This window comes from Camelus dromedarius, chromosome 5 (genome assembly GCF_036321535.1).
Source record: "Camelus dromedarius isolate mCamDro1 chromosome 5, mCamDro1.pat, whole genome shotgun sequence".
Lineage (NCBI taxonomy): Eukaryota > Metazoa > Chordata > Mammalia > Artiodactyla > Camelidae > Camelus > Camelus dromedarius.
In genome coordinates this window covers 69296602-69321706 of record NC_087440.1, presented here as the reverse complement: position 1 = coordinate 69321706, position 25105 = coordinate 69296602, and the positions used below count along the sequence as shown (strand labels likewise).

Genomic DNA, 25105 nt, shown 5'->3' with positions numbered 1-25105 from the left:
ACTTGGTTCAGAACAACAGACTTGTTATATTACTCTCACTCAGTTCTGGTGTGCATATGATGCCAACAACAACCACTGTGATCAGGCTCACGTTCATTGCTTTGTCAAGAGAGCTTACCCAGACTCCTGTGTTTTTCCATCATCAGGAACAACGTAGTCTGGAACTGGAGGTCTAGAACTCTGGCTGTATTTCCTGTGGTGGGTATAAGTTAACAATGAGGCAGTGTCTCCTTATGCCCTGTACTTCAGCTGCATTTTAAAACTGCTAAATGGAAATGCCTCAGTTGGATGGGCATCTTATTTTCAAAAATGAACTTTTACACACACATAGAGGTAGTATAATATTAGGCAAGTTAATTTAAACTTATATTCTCTTAAAGTTGAGACATGTTGAACTTAAGAAATGGAAATATTTATGAAGATAATCATGATGATACTCACACAATAGCTGTTAATGGTGAGAGGCAATGTTGAATCAGTACTGACCAAAAGCAAAGCCAAAAAATCCCTTTCCCACAAAAAAAAATCTCAAAACACAGGAAACTTGCCCAATGGAGATAGACCCAGTATGAAAATTTTCCCTTATACTTTGGAAAGTCTAGTTTAAGAACAGGAACTAAACATCATTAACACAATTCTCGAATTTGAAAGTGAGCTTAACAGAGTTACAAAATGTATAGTTAGTTGATTTGCCAGCAGATAAAGACACACCCCACTCCTAAAACTTGTCCTCAATTAGGTGCACAAGAAAGCAGCATAACCCATTCAAAATCTGGCTATATTAAATAGTCCAAACATAATGACTAATTTGACAATGACAAGGACATGAAACAAAAAAATGTACTTTATAGATAATGCTGGTGCCTGAGTATAGCCAGAGTGATTGCCGATGCATTGAAGGGGACAGGTTATTGGTTACACTCCTTTGACTTAGTTCAATCACAAAGAAAAATATTGTACTGTTGTAGTCACAGTCATATACAACCAACTGAAATCTTATCAACCTCTTAATTATTCCATTTGCCTTGGAAGACCTTTTATCATCTAATTCTTCCCCATCTGGTTTGAGTTTTCTCATTTAATCTCATCTCCATCCCAACATTTCACCTTCCTATTCCTATCTTAGTTTTCCTTCATTCAACAGACTTAGCCATCATCCCATTACAGCCAGGTCCAAGTTCATTGCTCTTGTATGAAAGATTTCACCCAAATTCCTTTGTTTCTCCAGAGTTGAAAACAACAGTGTGGAACTTGAGGCCTGGTACCCTAGCTGTATTTCCTGGGGTACAGAAAAGTCAACTCACAATGAGACACACATTCAGTACCTACAGTCTGGATTCCACCCCATCTCTTTAATAAAACTCTTTGAAAGGCTACCAGAGACACAAAGGCCATTTCAAAATGCTCCATCTTCCAGTTACTCTGTAATTCTTTAAACTCTCCTCTTTTGGTTGTACTCTTCTTTTTGTTCTCCTGTTCATAAGTTGTGGTTATTCCTAAAGGTTCTAGCCTCAGCCTCTATTCTTGTACCTTCATCTGCTCTCCTAGACTCCACTACCAATTTTCACTAAACATTCTCAAACTCCCTCCGTAACCTCTCATGTAAAATCACTGTTTACAAATGCCTTAAGTATTTTTCACTTCAGTACATTGCTATCATTCCTGGGTCAACAATGAAAATACAACTTCGTGTTTCTTCTGTCTAGAATGTTTTTTCCTTCCCTCTTTTGTTCCAGTCTACCTTATAGAAATCAGCTCAAGCTTTTACTTACTCAGAAACTTTCCTGATCTTCCCCGTTAGGTCAGACTCCCCTAATCTAGGCTCTCTTATCTCTATATACCACTACTTAGAACCTATGTCACAGTTGTATGATGATTTGAATATTTTTCTTCCCACGTAGACCATAAACTCCCTGAAATCAAGCATGTCTTTATTTGCTCAACACTATATCCTCAATAAATAGTTGGCACTCAGTATATATATATATGTGTGTTAAATGAATTAATAGATGGATTAAATGAAATTTAAACACTTCCCTCATCCTGGCTTTCCAGATTTTTCATTTGCCTTTCATACCACCATTCCTTCATTTCTTAAGCTAAAAAACTTGAACATTTACTCTTCCTTTTCTTTATTCCTTTTGTCCTTTATCACCAAGTCCTGTTTCTCATTCCATAGTGTCCTTCAGTTTCTCACCTTTACTCTAACTGCCCCGACTCTTGCCTAAACCCCTCACCACTGCATGCCCAGAGTAGTGCAGCAGCTTCTGCTGGTCCCAAATCTATTTCTGTCCTCCAGTCCATCATACGTTTCACTGTGTGAGGTTCACTCTGTGAACCCTTCCAATGAGAGTATGAGAGTAAAGCTTACTGCTCTTGGTATTCCTTCAAGGCAGAGAAGAAAAGTGTGTTACTTTACTCTAGAATCTATAATAGCGTAAGTTTAGGATTTTCTGCATAGTTTTTTAAACTCATCATAATTTAATCTATAGATTAAACCTTATTTCTAACTACTAATTACTCTCTAGCATCACCAAATTTCCTCAAACCAGGCAGTTTTTCCTAATGTTCCCTAAATACCCCACACCCATTTCTACCTCTGGGCTTTTTCTCTGTCTGCTAAGCCCCTTGCATAATGTGCCCTTCCTGCTTTCTCTACTATACCACCATCCTACAGGGTACCCCACAGAGCCACCCTTTTTCAGTCTTCCCTGACTACTTTAGCCCACTGACATTGTCTGAACTCCAATTATACTTTATTTTGCCACCTAATTTTTTCCTTGTTATGCTTGGTTTTGTTTGGGCAACCAAATTGTAAGCTCTTTGAGACCAAGGGCAATGTCTCTTAATTCTTTTAAATCCCCATGGTACCATGGTGCCATGCGTTTAACAAGCAATCCATAGGTGGTTGATTTATTTTAGCCACTTTATAGTTCATTACCAAGGTTATAGTCACTGATAAAACATAGTGAAAAGAGAGAGTGAAACTCATCATTAAAAAGAATTATTGGGAATACCCATGGATTTCGGTTTTCCTTTCTAGGTCTTTTTCTTCATATTAGAGATTCCCTTGATTAATAATCAGCTTTAAAATCATTTATTTATCTTTGCAGGCCAGTACAAAACCTTAACAATTGTTATGCTTCTCTTTAGTTACCACTCCTTCAGCTGAGCAATGCTATACCTTCTTAGCAAGCATTACCTTAAACATCTAAGATTAATGGATCTTCCCCCCTTTAATTTTAATTCCTCTTGCATTTTTGTGCTCACTTACACATTTCCCATTCTTTCTCTCTGGGAGTTGCAGTAGCTAAGCAGTATGACCATTTTATATTTTCTGGTCCTTTCCCATTCCCTTAATTCTAAGTGAGAATATGTTCATTGTTCCTATGTGGTTTGTAGGTTTGATAACTACTTGGTATTTCACTACTGAAATAGGGAGTTACCTAGGAACAAAGCCATTCATTTTTGCAAACAGCAACCTCAAGACTTTCTCCTTCTGCTCCCAGGTCAAATCTCCAATATCCACATTTCCTTGAATATCTGTCCTAAAGAATTTCAAAGAAAAAATATGGTCAAAGTAAGCATCTCTTCTTTTTTAAAAATATAAAATATTCAAACATGAGAAAAGAGAAATTCCAAACCATAACTGAATATTAAGAGGTTTCCAAATGTAATGACTCCAAAGCAAACTATCTTCATTACAAAATCACCAAGTTAAAAAGGATATCAATATGTTGGCCAATCTGAAGTGTTGTGTAGTCATCAAAATGAAAGTAAGAAAAACTATAACAACATGAAAAAAATCTGCGCTCAAACATTAAGCAAATAAGCAAAGTAGAAAGTTGTAATGCAACGTTATCTACCCAAATACACACAAAGACAAAAGGAACAAGAAAAAAACATTTGTTTGGTGAAATTATTGATAAATTCCTTTTAGCACTTCTTTAGCATTAGATATTTTGCTATGAAAACAGAGTGATAAGAGGTAAATTTATAAAATAGCATGTAACTTATCTAGTCTATTTCTTATCTCCAAATAAGGCTGCATCTAAGCCTCCCAGGCAGGTACAGACTGAATCCCTTAGAAAAGTTATGGTATAGATAAGTCTACTTGCTAATTTACAATAGCTGACTGACATGCAGATAGAGTACTAACATTGTACAATGTAAGAAATACTTTTGCATTTGGGTCATTTGGGTTTTCCTTAAGTTTAGGTTTTGCCTTATGATCACCATGCGCTTTGGTTGTCCTTCCCCAATCTGCCTCCTAAGCAGATAATGTAATATTTTAACTACCATTTCTGCCTTCCTGGTAGAGCCAATAGGACACTGGGGTTAAGGTGATAAGTTGCTCAGAAGGCAGAATAGGAATAACAATGTGGAGAATCATTTTATGAACCTTCCTCTGAAAATTTATATACCACTTAATATACAGTACATTTAAAAACATAAAAGAAACTGCCTTATGTATGGTAGGGACTCAACTTGCTTGACTTATTAAATAAAAAAGAAAATTACAGTGACTCTCTTGGTAATAGAAGTGTTATTACAGACTTCTGAATATGGCAAGAAAGTAAAAAAATTATAATATGGACATTTTTTGAAGAAGAGTCTTATCTTTCAAAAGCCACTGACCATGTCCAACCTTCGCAACAGCTATATAACTTTAAAGAACCCACAAATTAGTCCATTACAAAATAATTTAAAGCAGAAAGCACATTTGGAAGCCCTCTTAATAAAATGTTAAGTACATAGTAGTAGGGAGTCCTTTTAAGTTTCTTAAGGCCTTTGAAGAATCTAATTGTGTTGGGATATAAAAAATTTTTTAAGAATAACGTTTAAAATGCACTATAATTTAATCCATGGTTTACAGGGGGAAAGGTATTTTAACAGATAAAAATGCTAACAAGAAAAATCATTGTATATAGTCTACAACTGCCTCAATAATTCTACTTTATCATAGTGGCAGTAGATCTATACAGTGTATTTCAGAACCCTGTTGGGGACTTTTGGTTAATACAGTGATGAGGGGGCACTACTGGCTGTCCTCCAATCCATAGGACAGTTCTGTACAATAGAGTTGTTACAAAGAAAGTTGTCCTCTTTCATTTTTTGATTTTTTAAATTATAGGTTTAATTAGATATTATTACCTATGAATTTTATCTCAGAATAGTAAAAGAAACACTACAAAATATTTGTGGAAGTGTGTTTATCAAAAATGTTTAACTTGAATCTAATCAAACTTTTATAATGAATATATAGGAAACAAAGGAACATGTTAAAAGATATTACAATGACATTCAAAATGGAACAAGTAATCTAGTCCTTTTAACAAGTCTGTCACACAAAAAGTGGGGGGGGGGCATCTTAAGAAAACCTACTAAGCCCCACACACTATGCTAAGCATAGGGGTTACAAAGATAAGTAAGGTAATTCCTCTTCTCAAGTAACTTACTGAGTAATCTATTCAGTACTTAGACATTATCAAACTGAACTTTTCAGGGTTTTTATTTCTCTAAAGAGCACAAAAACAGCAGTACAGAAGATAAAATTTTAAAGCAGTATTAGTACCATTTATTGGCCTCCATAAGATCCTGGTTCACACTATTGGTGCTGTGCTCTCTGCCATCAAATGTTCGGATTTTGGGGTATTCTGTTCTCCCTGCACATGCCTCTCTCATTTTAAAGTTGAAAGCAGCTTGTGCTACCTGTTTATAATGCTTCCTGCTAAATAGGATCTGTTGCTTTACTTGGTGTAGAGCATCTAAAAAGAATCTTTCCACTTCTGTTCTCTCGTCTAGTATGTTCTTGGCCAGCTTCTTCACTCGATTCATTTCCCTGTTCTTCATCTGAAGAAGTTGCTGCAGCTTGAAAATTTCAACCTGACCCGCTTGGTTCTGTATCATTGACTGCTGCTGCAGTTTTAAAACTTCAGTCTCAAACTCTTTGGTCATACAACTCAGGGCATTCTCCAAGTTCACCACCTTCTTCTGAAGAGTTTGGATTTGTGATCTCTGCTGGGTAAGTTGCATTATCTTTTCCTTAACCAACAGATCATTGATCTCCTAAAACAGAAAGATGAGAGAAGTGAGAGATTTTTTTTTTTTTAATCAATTTCAGAACTTAAAAGTTCCTAATTTCCATTATTTCATGAGATTTGAGTTTGATGCCAGCTTGAAATGGTGATTTTTCGTATTCTGTGCATAAAGAGTAAGAAACATCAAGAGTCACTGTCTGGACTTACAAAGGCCATGGATTTTGCTAATTAAGAAAGCATCCTTCCTCTAAAATCCTGAAATTATTCAATATTTTATATTATCAATAGGATATTCTAAAATCAGTAAGACTATACAGTAAAACATTAACAACTACAGACTGGAAGCTGTAGCAGTCTGCTAGCTGCCTATTGCAATGTCCATTTTCCATTTCCTCCTTACTAATAAAACCCCAACTTTATTCAGAAAGGCAGTAAGCAACTGAAAAATCCCAGTTTCCCTTGTAGTTCAGCAAAGCCATGTGACTAAGTTCTGATCAAAGGGATGCAAATAGAAACTGTGCAGGACATCCAGGAAGACCTCTAAAGGAAGGGGCATATTGTTTTCCTTCTTGTCCTTCTTCCTTCCTATTGTTTGAGTAATGGCTAGAGCTCCAGCAGCTGCTGGGGGCCATGAGGCATTATATCCAAGGATATAAGCCATATGTTGCAGAACAAAGTAAAGGAACCTGAGTCTCTGTTGACTTTGTGGCACCACCATTCCAGCTCTGAATTGCTTACCTCCAGACTTCCTTTAGGGGAGAGAATAAACCCTTACGTAGTAAAGCCATTGTTGGCAGGGCTTCTACTCACAGCTGAGAACCTATTCCTGAGTGATTCAGGGACCAACTCTAGGGAAAGTAAAATAAATAGCAAGGTAGTAGAGGACAGGAGTTAATTTAAAGTTATGGTATATTATTTATAAAGCCAAGTTGAAAGTTTCTTACAAACCATTCAGTATTAACTTCTCAGACAAGAAAAAATACATCACCCAGACAGAAGAAAAAAGGTCCTATTGTCCTTATGTAACATTACTATACTCAGTTCTTAGTATTCACCAACCCATTCTTTTTTAAAAAGTTAGGAAAGAAGATCTAAATGAGAATGCGAACCTTTTGCTGTAAAAGGAAAGTCTGAGTCTCTTGCAACTTCTGGGAGTTTTTCTGTAGAGCATCGGCTTCCTTCAGGTGGTATGCAAGAGCTTTCTGGAGATAAACATTCTCTTTAAAAACAGTTCTTCCAGCATTGTTCAATTGCCTGAAATAGATATAAGATCCCAAAACACAGATCTGAGTTTTAGACATTACCAAACTGGAATAAAGACTGCTTTATCCCTGACATTAATAATAATGACCACCACTTACTCAGCCTATGGTGGGTATTCAGTCATTAGGTATGGATCTTAAGAACTATGTTCTCACCAACGGGAAAGTAAAAAGTACTGTGTTACTTCCAGTCCAAGGCAATTAAGAGCAGGCATGAGTTTCCCATGCTCTCTCTGTCCATGTGACCGGATGTGAAGAACAGGATGGAAGCAGCCCAGGTTCCTGAATTGTAACTGGAGTCGAGCTGCCAGACTCTTACTGGATTGTTACATAAGAAAGAAATAAGCCATTGAGACTTAGTTTATTTAGTAACACAACACAGATTAGTGTTACTTTCATTGATATACCTCATGGCAACACTGCATGGTGGCTATCATTAACACCATTTTTAGATGAAGAAATTTAATTTCAAAAAAGTTAAGAAATCTTCCTATAGTCAATTCATATACATGTTGAGATCCAAAGTGTAACTTCAAAGCCCAGGTTCTTCCTCCACACCATGCTGCTACCAAAAGGGTGAATGGAAAAGGGGTGGGACATGAACAGAAAGAAATAGTGAAGAAAAGTAAACCAGAAAACTTGAAGAAATCAAACCAGGAGAGAAGGGGGTAGACATCGTAAGAACAAAACAGACTAGCAAAGAGGTGAGAAAGGCTATTAGAAAGAAAAAGGAGGCAGCAATCTCTTACACAACAGCTTCATGGTGGGCTCTATCTGCCAGCATTATTATCTTCTTTTCAGCCTCTTGTTCTAGACGGTGCTAAAAAAAAAATAGGCTGTTTTAATAGAGAGTTACATTTCTAACCACAAATTTTACATATCAAAAGTTAAGTATGTATCTTATAATGTCAAATAAAACACTCCTGTCCACATGACCCAAGGCGAAGTACTCTATGTACTAGCGGAGGAGCCAGCAAAGAGGATAGTGTGAAAATAGGAACCTACGGGTACCTCCCAGTTTCCCCATTAAAGAAGGAAAATGACATATATATAGAAATAAAATCTACATCAGTATTGGAAATTTCTGCTAAATACAATATGATGAGAATCATTTATTTATTCATTCAATAAATTCCTATTGAGCACTAATAGTGTACCAGATGTTTTAGATACTAGAAATCCTGTAGTGAATAAAACAGATAAGGTTCCTGTTCTCATGGAGCTTATATTCTAGGATGAGATCCAAATAATAATAATAATTAAAATGTATAGAGCATTTACTATGTGCCAGGCATGGTTCTTCACATGTATTATTTACTTCTCACAACAATGTAATTAGATACCTATGAATTAGGTACTTACTGTTATCCCCAAAGACAAGGCCTGAGGAAACTGAGGGAAAGAGGTTAGTGACTTGCCCAAAATCATATAGCTAGTAGATGGCAGAGAAGGGAGTCATATGCAGGCAATTTGATGCTATACAGCCTCCTTAACAAGTAAACAAATAAGAGAATGAGTAGACTGTAATAAGTCTATAAATGAAATAAATGGGGAAATGAGATAGTAACTGAGGGAGGTAATTTTAGATTGGGGCTTAGGGACTATCTCTTTGAAGGAATGACATTTGAGCTCTGAAGAGTAAGAATGAGGATACGCCCGAGCTAGAGGAAGAACACTTCAGGAAGAGGGAAGAGCAAGCACAAAAATACCCGGGTGGGAAAGGGTTACATGGGAAAACAAAATACCAGTAACCTGAGGAAAGTCCTTTATATAATCAGGTGGAATATGCTGAGGTATGAGATGAATGAACAGGGCTTACTGGAAAGCTCACTGCCATGGACCAGCAGCACTGGGGCTCAAACCAGAGTAGGAATTTCTGTCTAACCATGAAGTTTGTACCTAACATGGAGAGGCAGATACCACGGTGGCTGGCCAGCCCAACACTCATTCTCATCCTCCTTTTTCCTTCCCAACTTCTACCAGTGACTAGAAAAACAATGGAAAGTTGATGTCTTGGAATACAGATAAATACACTTTGTTCTAGTACACAAAATATTTATCAGTTAGTGCAAATATGCCGTACCTTTTCTTCAAAAAATTTGCCTTCCAATCTTCTAAGAGTCTCCTGATGTTTCTGCTCTGTGTTCCTTAAATCCTCCTTCAGCTAAAATTAAAATAACATAAAAACCAAAAATGGTCAATAGGAAAGGGGCGGAGGTTGGAGCATATTCCTAGAAAATTCTCAATCAAGAAATATTTTCTGTTGTGCATTACCTCTTAATCCTGAACACACAAGAAAATTCCATGTCCCTCCCTCTGAGTACCATATTTCTCACAACTGGCTATAGGTTTGCAAGATCAGAAAACCTTTCTTAAAAGGTTTTCCTGAATAACAGTTCTTAGAACATTCAGATAAGTTATTATCATAATCATATTTTCCAAATATCTTCATTTTAAACATGTGGACTCACGGAAACATAATATTAAGAATTGAAAGGAACTTAGGAGTCAGACTATACAAATCTCCCACCTAATATAGGACTCTCTTCTATGAGAAAAATATCTAGAGACAAAAGTATCACTAATTCAGATCTTAATGATTCACTAAGCTGCCCTTTAAGAGCTTCCATTTTTAGAAAATTCTTCCTAGTATTAATTTAAAAAATATCTCCCCATGATTCCTACAGATGGATTCTTCTAGCCTCTAAAACTATATCAAATAAAAAGGACATAAAAATCTTCTAAGCAAAGAAAGTTAAAGCTATGATCCTGAAGGCTATACTTACTAGCAAGAACCGATCATATTGAAATAGGCATGCTCAATCTAACATTCATGCCACAAATAAGAGAGTAGAGAAGGGCTTTCCATCAGACAGACCAGAGTTCAACTATTACGTCTCTCAGCTACCAGCTGTTTGGGCAAATATCTTCTCCAAGTCTCAGTTCTCCAGGGTAAAAAGAGGATAATAATAGTAGCTATCTCACAGGGGTGTGGCAAGGGTTAAATAACAAGTGATACATGTAAAGTACTTAGAAGAGTAACCATGTAACATAAAGGTTAGTTATTATTATGTCTAATATTGTCTTCCCTTGTACTTAACACTTTTCCTTACTGTGATCTCTGTTCTAACTGTATTAAATCTCCATTTGATCCATATCATAGGAGCTCTTTCAGATGATCTTCTTTATCCATCTATTTCTTATACAGTTTTAAAAAATGGCCTCTTACATTGTCAAAGATGTTTAAAATTAATATCAATACACAAATTTATGGAAAAGTCTACCATCCCAGTGGGGGGGGGTGGACCTTTCATTTTCCATTGGGCTCCCTCAAAAATCTAATAAATAAACAAAGTTAATAAATAAATCTTTTGAAAGGTAATTATGCAATGCTTATCAAAAACTTCAAAAGTTCATGTTCTAATTTAACCTATAAATTCCACTATAACTTCTAAGAATTTATCCTAAAAACTAATTAAAATACAGAAAAAATACTCTGTTACTTAGATGTTCCTCAGTTTATAGTAGTAAAAAATTAGAAAGTCCAAATGTCCAACAAAAAGGGACCAATTAATAAATCATGACACATCTACCCAATGGAATTCCATTCATCTAGTCAAAAGGTTTTACAGAAAAATACGTAATGGCATTGAAAAGTGTTCACAATATATAAAGTGAAAAAATCAGGTTAACAAACAATTTGTACATAACGACCTCATTTTTGTAAAAATAGCATATAGATACTTTAAAATATGTTTATGCATAGCAGAGGGGAGAAAAGGAAAGACAACACAGCAAAATATTAACCATGGTTACCTCACGGGAGTGTAGTTGTTGGGAGGCTTTTCATTTTCTTCTTTATCAGCTAAATTTGATGAAACGTGTATTATCACTTTGTCAAAACAAGAAAGACTAAAAAAACTTATTTTAAAAATACTAACTGCAACCTACCAATGTATCCTACTTCTGTTAATCAGGTAGATGGAAATCATTTTTTCTTTGAATTTATGCTTTTAATACCTTTGGATAATCTAAATTTAATTAGCCTCTTTTCAATTTGTTGAATAAATTCTATATGCACAGTATAATAAATTTTCTTCCCTTTTTCCAAGTTCATGGGCCCTACACATGCCTTAATTCTTCCATATTTGAGATTCTACAGAACCACCTTATTTTTTCCCATAAAGCCGGTGTCTTTTACCTTCGCATTTTAAGTCTTCCTGGACCATTAGCCCTCTTTGAAAGGTCTGAAATCTATTTCTCCACTAGGTGGCAACATTGTCCTTTAAAAAAAAATCACACTAAGGCCCAATAGAAATAATTAGCTACTAATTCACTTTCAGACTGTATACCTACACCTAGGATGGCTATTTTGAGAGTTCCTGAAAAGTTAAGGAACTTAACTTGATTCAATCTGTAGCATTTTCATATAAAACAAAACTAGATATTCTTTCTAGAAAACTTTCTGGCTTTATTGAGGAATTGCTGACAAAATGTATATTTCAGGTGTACATCATGATGATTTGATATATGTACACATTGTAAAAGGATTCTCCCCATATAGTTAGTAGAAAACTTGATATTCCTTCAATTACATTTTAAATAAAAGATTTGCTCAGCATTTAACAAAGATTTATTGAGCATTATTGTGTATTTGTATTTTGATGAATACAAAGGACAGTACTGTAGATACCTCAAAGAATTTACTGTCTAGCAGGGGAGATAAGACAAATTATAAATATAATATCAAGATAGAATGGGCTAAGTGGTATAAAAGAAATACTAAATTCCATGGAAATACACAAAAAAGAAAATTATTACTTTTTTTGCTAATAATCTTTAAAATTTTTTTCACTTTTTTCCAGCTTAATTGAATATAATTGATATCTGATATTGTGTACAGTGTGTTGATTTGATACACCTAAATATTGCAAAATGATTACTACTGTAGCATTAGCTAACACTTCCATCATGTCACAAAATTACCATTTCTTTTTTGTGGTGAGAACATTTAAGAGCTACTCTCTGAGCAACTTTCAAGTATATAATACAGTATTATCAGTTATAATCACCATACTGTACATTAGATTCCTAAGAACTTGTCAATCTTCTAACTGGAAGTTTGTACCCTTTGACCTACATTTCCCCATTTCCCCCCTCCCCCCAGCTCAGGTAACCACCACTCTGAGTTCAGTTTTTTTTAAGATTCTACATGTAAATTATATCATACAGTATTTGTCTTTCTCTCTCTGACTTATTTCACTTAGTATAATGCCGTTAAGTTTCATCTGAGTTGTCACAAATAGCAGGAAGAAAATTATTACTTTTAAACAGGACTGTGGGGAAGTCCTCATGGATAACATGAATTTGTGCCAAGGCTTTGAAGAAAAAGTAAAATTTAATGGACAGCATTCTATCAGGAGTATATTCCAGATAGAAGAAACAGTGTAAACATGAAAAAGGCAGAAAAGACTTCAGGGAGCATCCAGGTTGGGTGGATTAAAGGGGTTATGTAAGGGAAAGTATAGGAAAAGGAAATACTATATTCCAAAGCAGGCGTAGCGTCTTGATTTTCACCCTAAGGTGTCTGGACAATATTCTGTTTAGAGAAATACTAAAGACATTTCTTGAGGGAGGTGAGCAGAACATCATCCGAACTGATATTTTCAGATTATTCCTGCAATAGTGTGTAATTAGGACTGTAGTGGTGTGGTGGATTTAAAATATGTCCATATCTTCTTTGACAGCCCTCCCTTCAAATGATGGAACCCACCCTTAGAATGTGGGTCAGACTTAGGGATTCACTTCTAACTAATAGAGTATGTCAGAAGTAATGCTATATGATTTCCAAGGCGAGGTTAAGAAAAGGATAGCTTCAGTCAGGCTTTCTCTTGGATTACTACTCACTCTGGGTAAAGTCATCTTCACAACCAAGTTGTTAAGACACTCAAGCAGCTTAAGAAGTCCATGTGGGAAGAAGCTGAGGCCTCCAAGTAATTATCACACCGACTTGATAGCTATGTGAGTTGGCACCTTAGAAGCAGATCCTCAAGCTCTAATCAAGCCTTTGTGTGACTGCAACCCTGGCTGATATCTTGACTGCAACTTCATGAGAGACCCTAGGCCAGAACCGCCAGCTAAACCACTCCTGAATTCCCAAATTCCATGGAAACTGTGCTTTTAACAAATGTTTATTATTGGTTTAAGCCAGTAGATTGGGGGGTAATTTGTTCTGCAGTAATGGGTAACTAATACAGGTGAAAAAGTAGTTAGAAGGATCAAGACTAAAGCTACTGGACAGGGATTCGGGACACAGGGATTTTGCTACCAGCTCTACAGCTTTCCGTGTAAGTCACTTAACACCTTTGTCTCTGTCTTCCTCATCTGTAGAATGGCTTAAATGGGCCCTAAAGTTTCTTCCAGCTCTAAGATTCTATAAATTCCATGGGAGGTTTTAATTTTATGGTTGTCCTATATCACTCATTTAGCAAGTTTTATTATTAAATACTAGTCTAGGGACTAGTGAGGAGTGACAAGTACATACAAAGTAGGTGATTTGGCTCTTTTCTATTCTTAGTTTACAAAGATTACATAACAACCCAAATAAAAAATAACTAGGGAAGATAGTTACATAACTAGTATTTTGAGGACTTTAAAGGCCTTAAAACTCATAGGAAGAAAGAATCCCCCAGAAAATACTGTTTATATAATGGTGAGCTACAGGAATTAAGAATAATGTTAAAACAGTTGTAAGAACAGTTGTAAAGCAATGAGTAATCATGCTTGTGAACAAAGTCAGCCTCATGGGAAGGTTTTGCTATAACTGTGCAATTATGATCAGAAGAGTTAAAACACATTCCTTCCAGTTTAAGAAAGTGTCTTCCCAATCCCCACCTTGCCTGAAATGTGCCAAGTCATTCCTTTAATTAGAGTTTTTAAGACTCCTCTATTAAGATTTCAAAAGTTATATAATCATAACAATAATCAAAACGTCAATAACTACTATGGTACTACTCTTACTAGGCATTAGTAGGAGCAAATGTGCTAAGTATTTTACGCACATTACATTATTTAATCCATACAACATCCCTAAGAGATAGCAGGTGTTACAGCTACATTTTACAAATGAGAAATCTGAGACTCAGAGAAGGTATCAGACTATCCAAAGCCACACAGGTATCAGCTACAGAGCCAGGACATGAAGTCCATGATCCCAACCACTACATTATCTTATTATCTACCTTATTCATTTCTTTTTCTTTTCTTTTTTTTTTTCCTATTTTTTTTACTGAAGTATAGCTGATTTACAATATTATATTAGTTTCAGGTGTACAATATAGTGATTCAGTATTTTTACAGTTATACTCCATTAAGTGTTGCTAAATAAGACACTCTTTTTTTAATTGAAGTATAATTGATGTACAATATCACATAAGTTAAGGTGTACAATATAAAGATTCACAATTTTTAAAGGTTATACTTAATTTATAGTTATAAAATATGGCTGATTCCCTGTGTCCTATATACCTTATTCTTTTTTTTTTTTCAATTTGGTAGTTAGCTAAAGGTAAACAGAAATAGGATGCAGGAACTCTAGTTTCCCATCAAAGTTTATTCTTGCTAAGTAGGGCCCAGGGTAGCCAGAGGAGAGCTTGAGAGATACTGCGAGCTTGGAAGACGTGCTGTGACTGTGAGTGAGAGGCACTGAAAGGGATAGTGGAAGGGCCTTAAATAATACTAATTGTAATAACCATAATATTAGCAGGAGTAATAATAGTAGCAGGTAATATTTATCACACAAGGCTAAGCATTTAAAACAGACTACAGGTATCCCCATTTTTTGAAAGTTCGCTTACACCACTCTGTTTCACAAAAAATCTACATCAGTACCTGTTTTCGCTAACTGAAAATAATCTGAAGAAAATTTTCATTTTTATGGAAAAAAAGGTGAAAAGCAAAAATAGTGTTCAGCAGTGAGCCATGTTATAGAGGCAGTGGGCACCCTCAGAAGCGAGGAGAGTGGCACCACCAAGCTCATCCCCCCGGGAACTACACTCAGCATCAAACTGCCATAGCTTTGAACTGTCTCTGTGAGCATCTGTGCTTTACCTAGATTTATTTTGTGCATCCATTGGCAAGGTGTGTCCTAAGGTAATTGCTTCCTTGGCTTAGGAAAGGTTTCATAGGAGCACTCTACTTTCAGATAGCAAGGGAAAACGGTATGTCATTTATTCTTCACAATGACCCTTCAGAGGTGGTACTATTCTTCTCACCTCCATGTTATAGATGAGAAACATAACAAAATATCCAAGTAGTGAAGACAGTATTTATGCTCTAGCAGTCTGACTTCAGAGCACCAGCTTTAACCCCTACATTGCATGGTGAATGGTTATCTTAGGTGGCAATACTACTTCTATTACCACTATTACTAATAATAGTAGCAGTATTCAGTTCTGTGTCAGAGCTGGCTGAGACTAAGAATTTTGCTAGCACATTGTTAGAACATTGGTAGCTTGAAATTGGCCATAATATAAGTATTTACACTAAGGAAATCAGCAAATGCTACAAATCAGGACCTTTTTTTGTAGACAGACACATACCACTGTTAATTCTCAATATGTGGCATACACTATTTTAAGCACTTTATATATATGAGCTCTGTTTAATCTTACAACAACCTTATGAACCAGTAGCTTTTATCATCCCCATTTTATTGATGAGGAAACCTAGATAAAGAGAAGATAAGTAACTTGTCCAAAGTCACAAAGTTGATTTCAGCTACTTGTGCCCAGCCCTCCTCTGTGCCATTTATTGCATTGTCATTAATGCAGTAAAACTATATTCTGAACTGAGGGAATGGAAAGAACATAGCAAGGTCAGAGAAACTTTCTGAAAAACTCAGTTTTCCTCATCCCATCCACCCCCACCCAGAGTGTCTTTTAAAATTTTCTAAAATTATCATTCATCAGTCTAAACATATTTTCCTTTAGGACTTTGCTGCTTTGCCCCTAATGTTTTCCACAGCTGTAGTTCCAAAGGTTTAACTGCTGATAAGTGTGGGAGGGTGTGTTGGCTAAGATTTGGTGAATTCACAAAGAAATCAATGAATGCTTAGGGGAAAAAGTTGTCTATCAAGACTTTCTGCATCCAGTCCTACACTAATGTATCTTCCCCTTTTCTCTCAAATAATCTCTAAAATGTCAAAGGGAATCCTTTACCATCTAACAGGGGTAAATGTCTATGAAGGCTTTTGCAAACATAAGTAGTTAATACTAATCTTCTTTAAAAAAAAAGAAAGAAAGAAAGAAAGAAATTTACATCATCTAATTCTTTCTCCACTTGGATTTTTCTCTTCTGGAATTGTTTTATTGTTTTGAGCTCTGTCTGAATCATTCCAATTTCTTTGGCTTTTTGATGGAACTGTCCCTCCAGCTCATTTATTTGCACAGTATATTTTTGTTCCTGTATATGAAAAAAAAAAAACAAAACAGGTAAATGAGTTAAGAAAAAAACAGAGGTCACACAGAGTCCTGTTCCATATGAAGCCTTAAGCCATTTGTCTATCTTCTTTGAAGAAATGTTCCCTTTTTATTTTTGTATATAGTTTTAATTTTTGTTAAAAGATAACAAGTCCCTTGAATAAGGAAGAAATTCTAAAATGAGCTGATCTCTCATAGAAAATGCAGGTATTTATTAAAAAGAGGTATGAGAAGACTAAACAAATCTTTAATCTGTAGGAAAGATAAATAAATCCCTAATCCTAAATTAAAATTAGTAAACTAAGACTAAGGGAGGGCCCATATCTCCAATAAATAAATAAAGAAGGTGGGGGAAAGAGGAAGGAAGGGGGGAAGATGGAGTAGAAGAAAAAAGAGGAGGAGAAAGGGAAGAGAAGGAGAGGGAAAGGAGGAAAAAAAAAAAAAAAAAAGAGGGAAGCAGAGAAAAAAAGGGCCAATACCACAATTTAAAAATGAACAAGAGATATCAAAAGAAATGCAACTGACCCTCAAACTCATTTAAAAAATGCTCAACCTAGCTCATAGTAAGAGAAATGCAAACTGAAGTACACTAAAATACCATTTCTCACCTATCATGTTGACAAAAATCCATTTTGACAGTATAGTATATTGCAAAGACATAGACAGAAGTTAGAGTTCTCAGAATATACCATGTTTGATAGACTTGACCCACATAAATGTTTCACATAATTATAATTAAGTAATTACATGATTTTACATGCACAATTAATTTTTTTAAAGCAACATCTAAAAATCAAAAGCAAAATGTGTTGCTGAGTTGGTGGCATAATCTCACAGAAAGGAAATGTGTCAAATGGTTTTTAAATCTTGTTAATTTGATTGTAGATCCCTATTGGTATATAACCTAAGGGGGGAAGTGGCCCCTAAAATCTTACACTGTATCCACTAATTTGTGTTGTTAGTAGTGTTAATATTAGTGCTCTATGCCTATTGATGTATTGAGGTTTGAAGAAAACACACAATTATACTGGTATCATTAAGAATTAGGATTTGGGTGAGGGAGACAGGAGACACAGACAAAGTTAAGTAAAAATCCTGTTCTACTGCATCTGAATTTAAAGTATTAGTATGGGCTCATGATATATTTTAATCTTTAAATGTATTTTTTTATATATTATATATTTCCTGGCTCTGTCCACTGAAAAGCTGTAGAACCCAAGATAAGTAAGTGCCACTACTACAGATGGTTTTCTACAGTAACATAATTTTATGTTATTTTTGAGCTTCTGTACAATCAAGTGTGTGAGTTTTAAGGTCACTGAGCTGCTCAGAAGACCTATTTACTTTTTTCCCTTGTGTCTTAAATATCTGAACTTGCCAGAAACCTGACCACCAGGAAGTGAAGGGACAGTATACATACTCACCAATTTTTCCTTCTCCTCTTGGGCTTTTTCCTTTGTTTCATTCAATTGCTGTTTCAATTTTTCAATCTGTAGAAAATGGAAATAGAGTCAGGAAGGTAAAGAAATTTCTCTATGTCCCACCTTAATTAAGTAGCCTAGTTTTGACACGATACTAAAACCAGTAGTGGTGGAGAGGCAGAGTAAGGTGGGAAGAAGAGGAGAGAGGATATAATCCATACGTTAATCTGCTATTGCCAGTTTTCAAAACTTGGCTATCATCAGAATTGCCAGCGTAAATTTTTTTTTATCTGTGTATAGTAAAAAACAACATTAAATTCACCATCTTAACCGTTTTTAAGTGTACAGTTCAGTAGTGTTAAGTATGTATTCACATTATTGTGCAACAAATCTCTGGAACTTTTTCACTTTGCAAAATTGAAACTCTTTGTTCATGAAACACTGATTCCTTCTCCTACCTCCCCCAGGCTTTCTACATTGTTTCTATGATTTTGACTACTTCAGATACATCTACTGAAGAAAAACCGCACAACCTAAAAGTTGCAAATTAAGTTTATTCCAGGATCTTAACTGAGGGCTATATCCCAGGAAACAGCCTCTCAGATATCCCTGAGTAACTGCTCAGAAGAGGTAAGGGAGGAGACAAGATATTTATGACTTTTTTCCTGGGAAAAACATGTAGTTAAACACCAAAAGATTATGACTAGTCACAAGGAACAGACACTCAAGTTAATGATTTTAGTGCTTTTCTATGTATGGGAAGATGTGGGTTCATTGAAATTATTCCTTAGATGCATCCTAACTCTTGAGGGCCAGTATCCTGTTTTTTTCCATCCTGAATTCCCCTCAGGACACACCATGGGGGAGGCAGTCCAGGCAGAGGTAGTGCCACTGCAGTGGCTGATGGCTTGATCTTTGTAGAGCTAGAATCTTGGGCAACATTCTTTGTTTACTGAACAGTTAACATTCCCTGGCCACAGATACTTCACATGAGTGGAATCACACAGTATTTGGCCTTTTGTAACAGGCTTATTTTACTTAGCATAATGTCCCTAATGTTCATCCATGTTATAGCACATGACAGGATTTCCTTCTTTCTTAAGGCTGTGTAATATGACATTGTATGTATATACCACATGTTCTTTATTCATTCATCTGTCAACAGACATTTGGGTTGTTTCCATCTTTTGACTATGTGAATAACGTTTCGAGAACATGGATGTGCAATTATCTCTTCAAGATCCTGTGTTAAATTCTTTTGGAAATCTACCCAATAGTGAGATTGTTGGAGCATATGAAATTCTACCTTTAATTTTTTGAGGAACCTCTGTACTGTTTTCCATATTGGTTGCACCATTTTACATACCCATCAACAGTGCACAAGGATTCCTATTTCTCTGCATCCCCACCAACACTTATTATTTTTTGTTTTTCTGATAGTAGTCATCTTAATGGGTGTGAAGTGATTAATTTAGAGTTTTGATTTGTATTTCTCTTAAATGAGTAATTTTTTAAAGAAAAGTTTCAAGAAGAATACAAAGAATTCCTATATAGACTACATCCAATTTTGCCACATTTGCTTTCCTTATATGATAGGTCTATCTAAATACATAAATATTTTTATGCACACAGGTGATAGATATTTTAAATTGTTTTTTCTGGACCATGTGAGAATAAGCTTAAGACATCAAATCCCTTTGCCCCTGAATATTTCAGTAGGTATTTCCTAAGAAAAAGGACAGTCTCTTAAAAGAGTTTGATCATAGTACAATGATCAAAATCAGGAAATTTAACATAAATATAATACTATTATTTAATCTACAGTACATATTCAAATTTTGCCACCAATTGTCCCAATGGTGTCCTTTTATTGTAACTTCTTTTTCTTATCCAGGATATAATCCCTGATTACATATTATACTCTTAGTTTTCATATATCCTAGTCTCTTTAATCTGGAGCAGTTTCTTTTATGATATCAACATTTTGGAAGACTACTGGCCAGGTTTCAGTTTGTCTGATGTTTCTTCATGAGATGATTGAGTTTATGCCTTTTTGGCAAGCATACACTGCCTAGGTGATGAAATATCCTTTTCACTGCACCATGCCATGAGGTGATTGGTGTTCATTGTAATCAACTGGTTAAGATTGTGTCTGCCAGGTTTCTCCACTTAAAAGTTACTATTTTTCCTTTTGAAATTATTAAGTAATCTGTGGGAAGATAGTTTGAGTTTATGCAAATATCCTTCTGCTCATCAAACTTTCACCCACTTGTTTTGGCATCCACTGTGGATTCTTGACTGAATCAATTACAACTCTGATGCCAAATGGTGATTTTTCTAATTCCATCATTCTTTGGAAATTTAATAATTTACTGCATTCCACTGTAAGGAAAGGCTTTCCCTTCTCCCTTATTTATTAATCTATATATTTATCTATTAGTTGTATGCACTCATGGACTTATTTTATTCAATGAGTTATAATATATTACTGTCATTCTTTATTCTGATTGTCCCAGATCTGGCCAGTGGGAGTCCCTTCAAGCTACCTCCAGTGTCCTTTAATTATTTTTACTTACTTCCTGGCACAGTAAGATAGTCTAAGTTCATCTTTTACTCTCCCTGCTCCAGTCTTAGAATCAATAATTTCTCAAAGGATACAGGTATGTTTTAGTAGGAAGCCTGAGTAGCTTTTTAAACTAAAAACTCTTTGATATGGTTATAGAATCAGAGATACAGAAGTGAAATATTGTTGTAAATAATCTTAGAATAGTTTAAAGAAACCAAAATAATTTTTAAATAAATTGAGACAGCCCTAAGTCATGTAGGACAGGTATAAAATATGAGATTTATTTTGTGTTGGTTGAACAAAATCTTAAACACAAAAACCCACTCTTAAGGAAAATCTCCTAATTTTGTCCAAGATATAATAATTTTTAAAACACACTTCATTTTTTTTTTAAATGGAGATACTGGAGATTGAACCCAGGACCTCCTGCATGCTAGGCATGTGCTCTACTACTGAGCTATACCCACCCCCCACATTTCATTTCTAATATTTCTATAATTAACATGAAGACTATAAACAGTTTAAATAAAGTTTAAGTAAATAATGCATTTCTAGGATACAGTATAATGCGTAAAAAAACTATAAGAGAGCTAGTTAACCAGGGTATATTGAATCTATTTTATTTCTTCCTTCCGAAGTAGTTTTTTTGGTTTTAATGGGTATCCTTGATTGTGAGAAAATTATGTATTTGCTACAGCCAGATGCTGGCCTTTGATACACAAAGGCAGATGAAAATCTGGAAATACAAATGATAGCAATAAATGTAGTCCAGTATCAATTAGCTAATGCAAACCACAAAGCTTCTATGTAATGAATTTTGAAAATTATTTGTATAATTGGACTAAAGGCTTATTTTAGAATAATACTTCATAGCAGACAATTTTGATAATGCCTACTATTCAGAGTAATTTTTAAAATGGCAGTTGCCTTGGAAAGAAGGTTAAAAAATGCACAAAAAATTACACTTTATTTAATAAGACACAGAAAATCCACACTAATGTTCAGTTGTCTGATTTCTCGAATATGCTTCCAATATCATCTTGAACTTGTTTTGATTGCTATTAACTTTTTCAAAGCATCTGTGCAGTCACAAGTCACTCATTCATGTATGCAGAAATATTTTAATGAGTGCCTACTATGTGCCAAGCCCATAATAAGGTGCTGGAGATATAACATTTAACAATTTAAAAAGGCCCCCAAATTCTTTACTTCTGTGAGGCTTCATTCTAATCAGGAGAAGAGAAAATAAACAAATACATAAGTAACATGCATATAGTATGACAGAAGTTAATAAATATTATCAAGAAAATAAGACAAAGGAGATGGTTTTAATTTTTAAGAGGGTAGTGAGGAAGGGTCTCCTCGAAAATGTGGCATTTGAAACAAATTATGGAATGATTCATGAATTTGCATGTCATCCTTACGTAGAAGCCATGCTTTGCATCACTCCAATATGTGTACTGAAGCAAACATTTAATAAAAAATATTTTTAAAAATGGATGAAGGAACATATAAAAGGTGCTCAAGTGACTAATAATCAGGAAAATACAAATTAAAACCGCATACCAATTTCCACCCATAAAACTGAGCAAAAGTTACTAAGTATGATATCAAGTTTTCACAGAAATGTAGACAAACAGGAACTCACTGTAATACATTGCTTGTGACAGTAAAGACTGGTATACCCCTTTGGACTTCAATTTAAACCCTTGTAAGGTTAAAACTATGCATACCTCATAATACAGTAATTTAACTTCTAAGTGTCTACTCTAGTGAAACTCTCAGACATGGGCACAAGCAGACATACCCAAGAATATTTACTGAAGGTCTACTTGTAATTATGAAAAAATGGAGTCTGACTAACCCACAGGGTTGTGTGAACAACATTTTGGTTTATTTATTTGATGGAATATTATAAGGTAGCTAAGAATGAATGAAAAAAATTAAGCATGCTCATTATAAATTTTTGTAAAATAAACTGAATCATGTGATTTTTATAAATATACCACAAAAAATAACGTTATATTAAAAAACAAGTTGCAAAAGATATATACAATATGACACTACTAACGTAAAATATAAAACTGTGAAGGAAAAGCCTGGCTGGTCTAACAAGATAACTCACAAGTCTAGCAATGTGAAGGAGAGGCTGGGCTGGGCTAACAGGATAACTCACAAATCTAAGTATCGGAATACCGATCTGAGTTCTGCTGGACTAACTTGTAAATCTAAGTTAATTAGTGTTGGTTTGCTGTTCATGTTTTTTTTGCTAGCCAGCTGGATTTTCAAAGAGATATATCTGGCTTTGGAATGTTGGTATGCTGCCTCCCTGCCTCCACTTTTGTGATAATGATGCTGCTAAAGCTGTTCCATGCCTATTGGCCGAATACCCCAAGCTTGTACTTTACCCTATAAAACCTCATGCGCACGTCTTGGAGGTGCTCAGAGCTTCAGAGCAGAAGCCCCTCTGAGCCCACTGGTGTAATACATTTGAGTACTCCAACATTCCGAGTGGTGCTTGTTTCTTGGCTGGCCTGTCGTTTCCGTAACAAAACAGGACTATAATATGTATTATGTGTGGATATATACTACATAAATAATAAAAATACAAAAACATACATAGGAATGAAGCATGGTGGAAATTTTCTTGGGTCTTCATAGGGCTCACCGAGGCAGATGGGAAAGAGACAAATTTAAGTCACACCTAAATTCCACGTTAACACCTACGAGCTGTGAGATTTTGGACAAATACCTGTCCTGTCTGAGAGTCAATTTCTTTATCTGTTAAACGGGAATGACAATTTGTAGCTACATGGGTTATTAAAAGGACAAAATGAGATAGCAGAGGTAAATATTACCTAGCATAGTGCTGGGCACAAAACAAGGGCCCCAAAATGTTAGTTCCCTTCCCTTTTTTTTTCCAGACCTAAAACAATAGCTCTACTCCCAACATTTCAACAAGGTACAATAAGATAAATTCAAGACTCAACAGGTCAAAAAGAAGAGAATCAGCTTCCTGGGTTCATAATCATGAGACCATGGATTATCAGTGAAATGCTGATATGATACAAATCATTAAAACTTAAATAGTTGTCAATATCAAAAGAATATATAGATCTTACACCATGCTCTTGTTCTTAAAATAAGTTGATCATAATGTTCCCTTAGGATCATCAATCTTTGTTTCAGTCAAGAAAACATGGGACAAGGACTGTAAACAAGAAAGAGCCAATTTTGACAGTAAAGCCATTCTGAAATAACATGTTGCTTCAAGGAGAGTTAAGGTTAATTGAAGTGTCTTAACTATGTGATGAGATTTCAAGGAATTAAAATCCTTGAAATATATAACCACACCAATATAACCACAGAGGTAGTTACTAAGGCTCAGGAAGGTTTCTACCTACCTACCAGATTATCTTTCTCCTGATCCTGCTTCTTCAGGTAGCTTAATACAGACATTGTGTCTCTCTCCATTCTATACTGCTGTTTCTTTAAGTTCTCGTTACTTTTTGCCAGTCTCCGGGAAGTATCACGATACTCAATCCTAGAGAGTTCTGTGACTTCCAGCCTGGCCTCCCAAAGGGCCGCATTGGCCTTGGCTCTGTCCACGGCAGATTCCTCAACTTTTACTGGCTTCCTGCACGGGAAGGGGACATTGACAGCATATAACTATTTCTCTATTATATTAGTATTACACCTTTCTCTTTATTATTATTTGTTTTGCTTGGTATTTGCCTGGCTCATATGAGCAAATACTATCGTATGAATGAGTTAATAAGAAATATTTACTTGACAATAGAGTTAAGTGCCTCTTCCTGGAAGAGGGGAGCTGTGGAGCATAACTCTAGAGGACTGGAAAAACAAAAAGGCATGATAAGTCAAATTCATTTGATAAAGCTTTCACATCTTTTCATTTACTTCTTTGATTCTCTCATATTTGCAGTCTTTTCTGTGCCTACTCACTCAGTCTTAGATCTTGGTTCTCTCCACTGCAAATCCATTACCTTAGTTCCCGTTCTGCATGATGATGTATTTTAGTGTAACTAATTTTAAATCCACACTTCTGTAATCTTCCATTCACCCCTAATCCCAGTTTTGTTTTTGTTTTAGGTTGTTTTGGCAGGGAGTGATGGGCTGGCTAGACCCTGAACAAAAGATTAAGTTACTAGGGTAAGTATGTTAAATACTTAACCAGCTGGTGCCACAATACACCAGGCTTCAAGGATGGCAGAGAAAGAAACCATAATCATTTATATAGAAGTGGAGAGGAAATTTTAAAATAATGATGGTTTTAAACATTAAAATGATAAAAGGGGAGATTTTCCAAAATAAAGAT

The 25105-nt window shown here is 35.3% G+C and overlaps 1 protein-coding gene across 2 annotated transcripts in view; it reads right to left on the bottom strand.

Annotated features, from left to right (window-relative positions):
• BBOF1 (basal body orientation factor 1) overlaps nt 1–24514 on the bottom strand; it is a 29265-nt gene extending 4751 nt beyond the window's left edge. For both annotated transcript variants that reach the window (XM_010976521.3, XM_064486106.1), the window contains exons 1-9: nt 24178–24514; nt 18207–18272; nt 16622–16765; nt 9387–9467; nt 8053–8123; nt 7151–7295; nt 5576–6069; nt 3447–3548; nt 119–193 (exon numbers count right to left, since the gene is read on the bottom strand). In XM_010976521.3, coding sequence (XP_010974823.2) covers nt 119–193; nt 3447–3548; nt 5576–6069; nt 7151–7295; nt 8053–8123; nt 9387–9467; nt 16622–16765; nt 18207–18272; nt 24178–24243 — 1244 coding nt within the window. In that variant the 5' untranslated portion in view covers nt 24244–24514. The remainder of the gene's footprint in view (nt 1–118; nt 194–3446; nt 3549–5575; nt 6070–7150; nt 7296–8052; nt 8124–9386; nt 9468–16621; nt 16766–18206; nt 18273–24177) is intronic.
• Nucleotides 24515–25105: the final 591 nt, after the last annotated feature.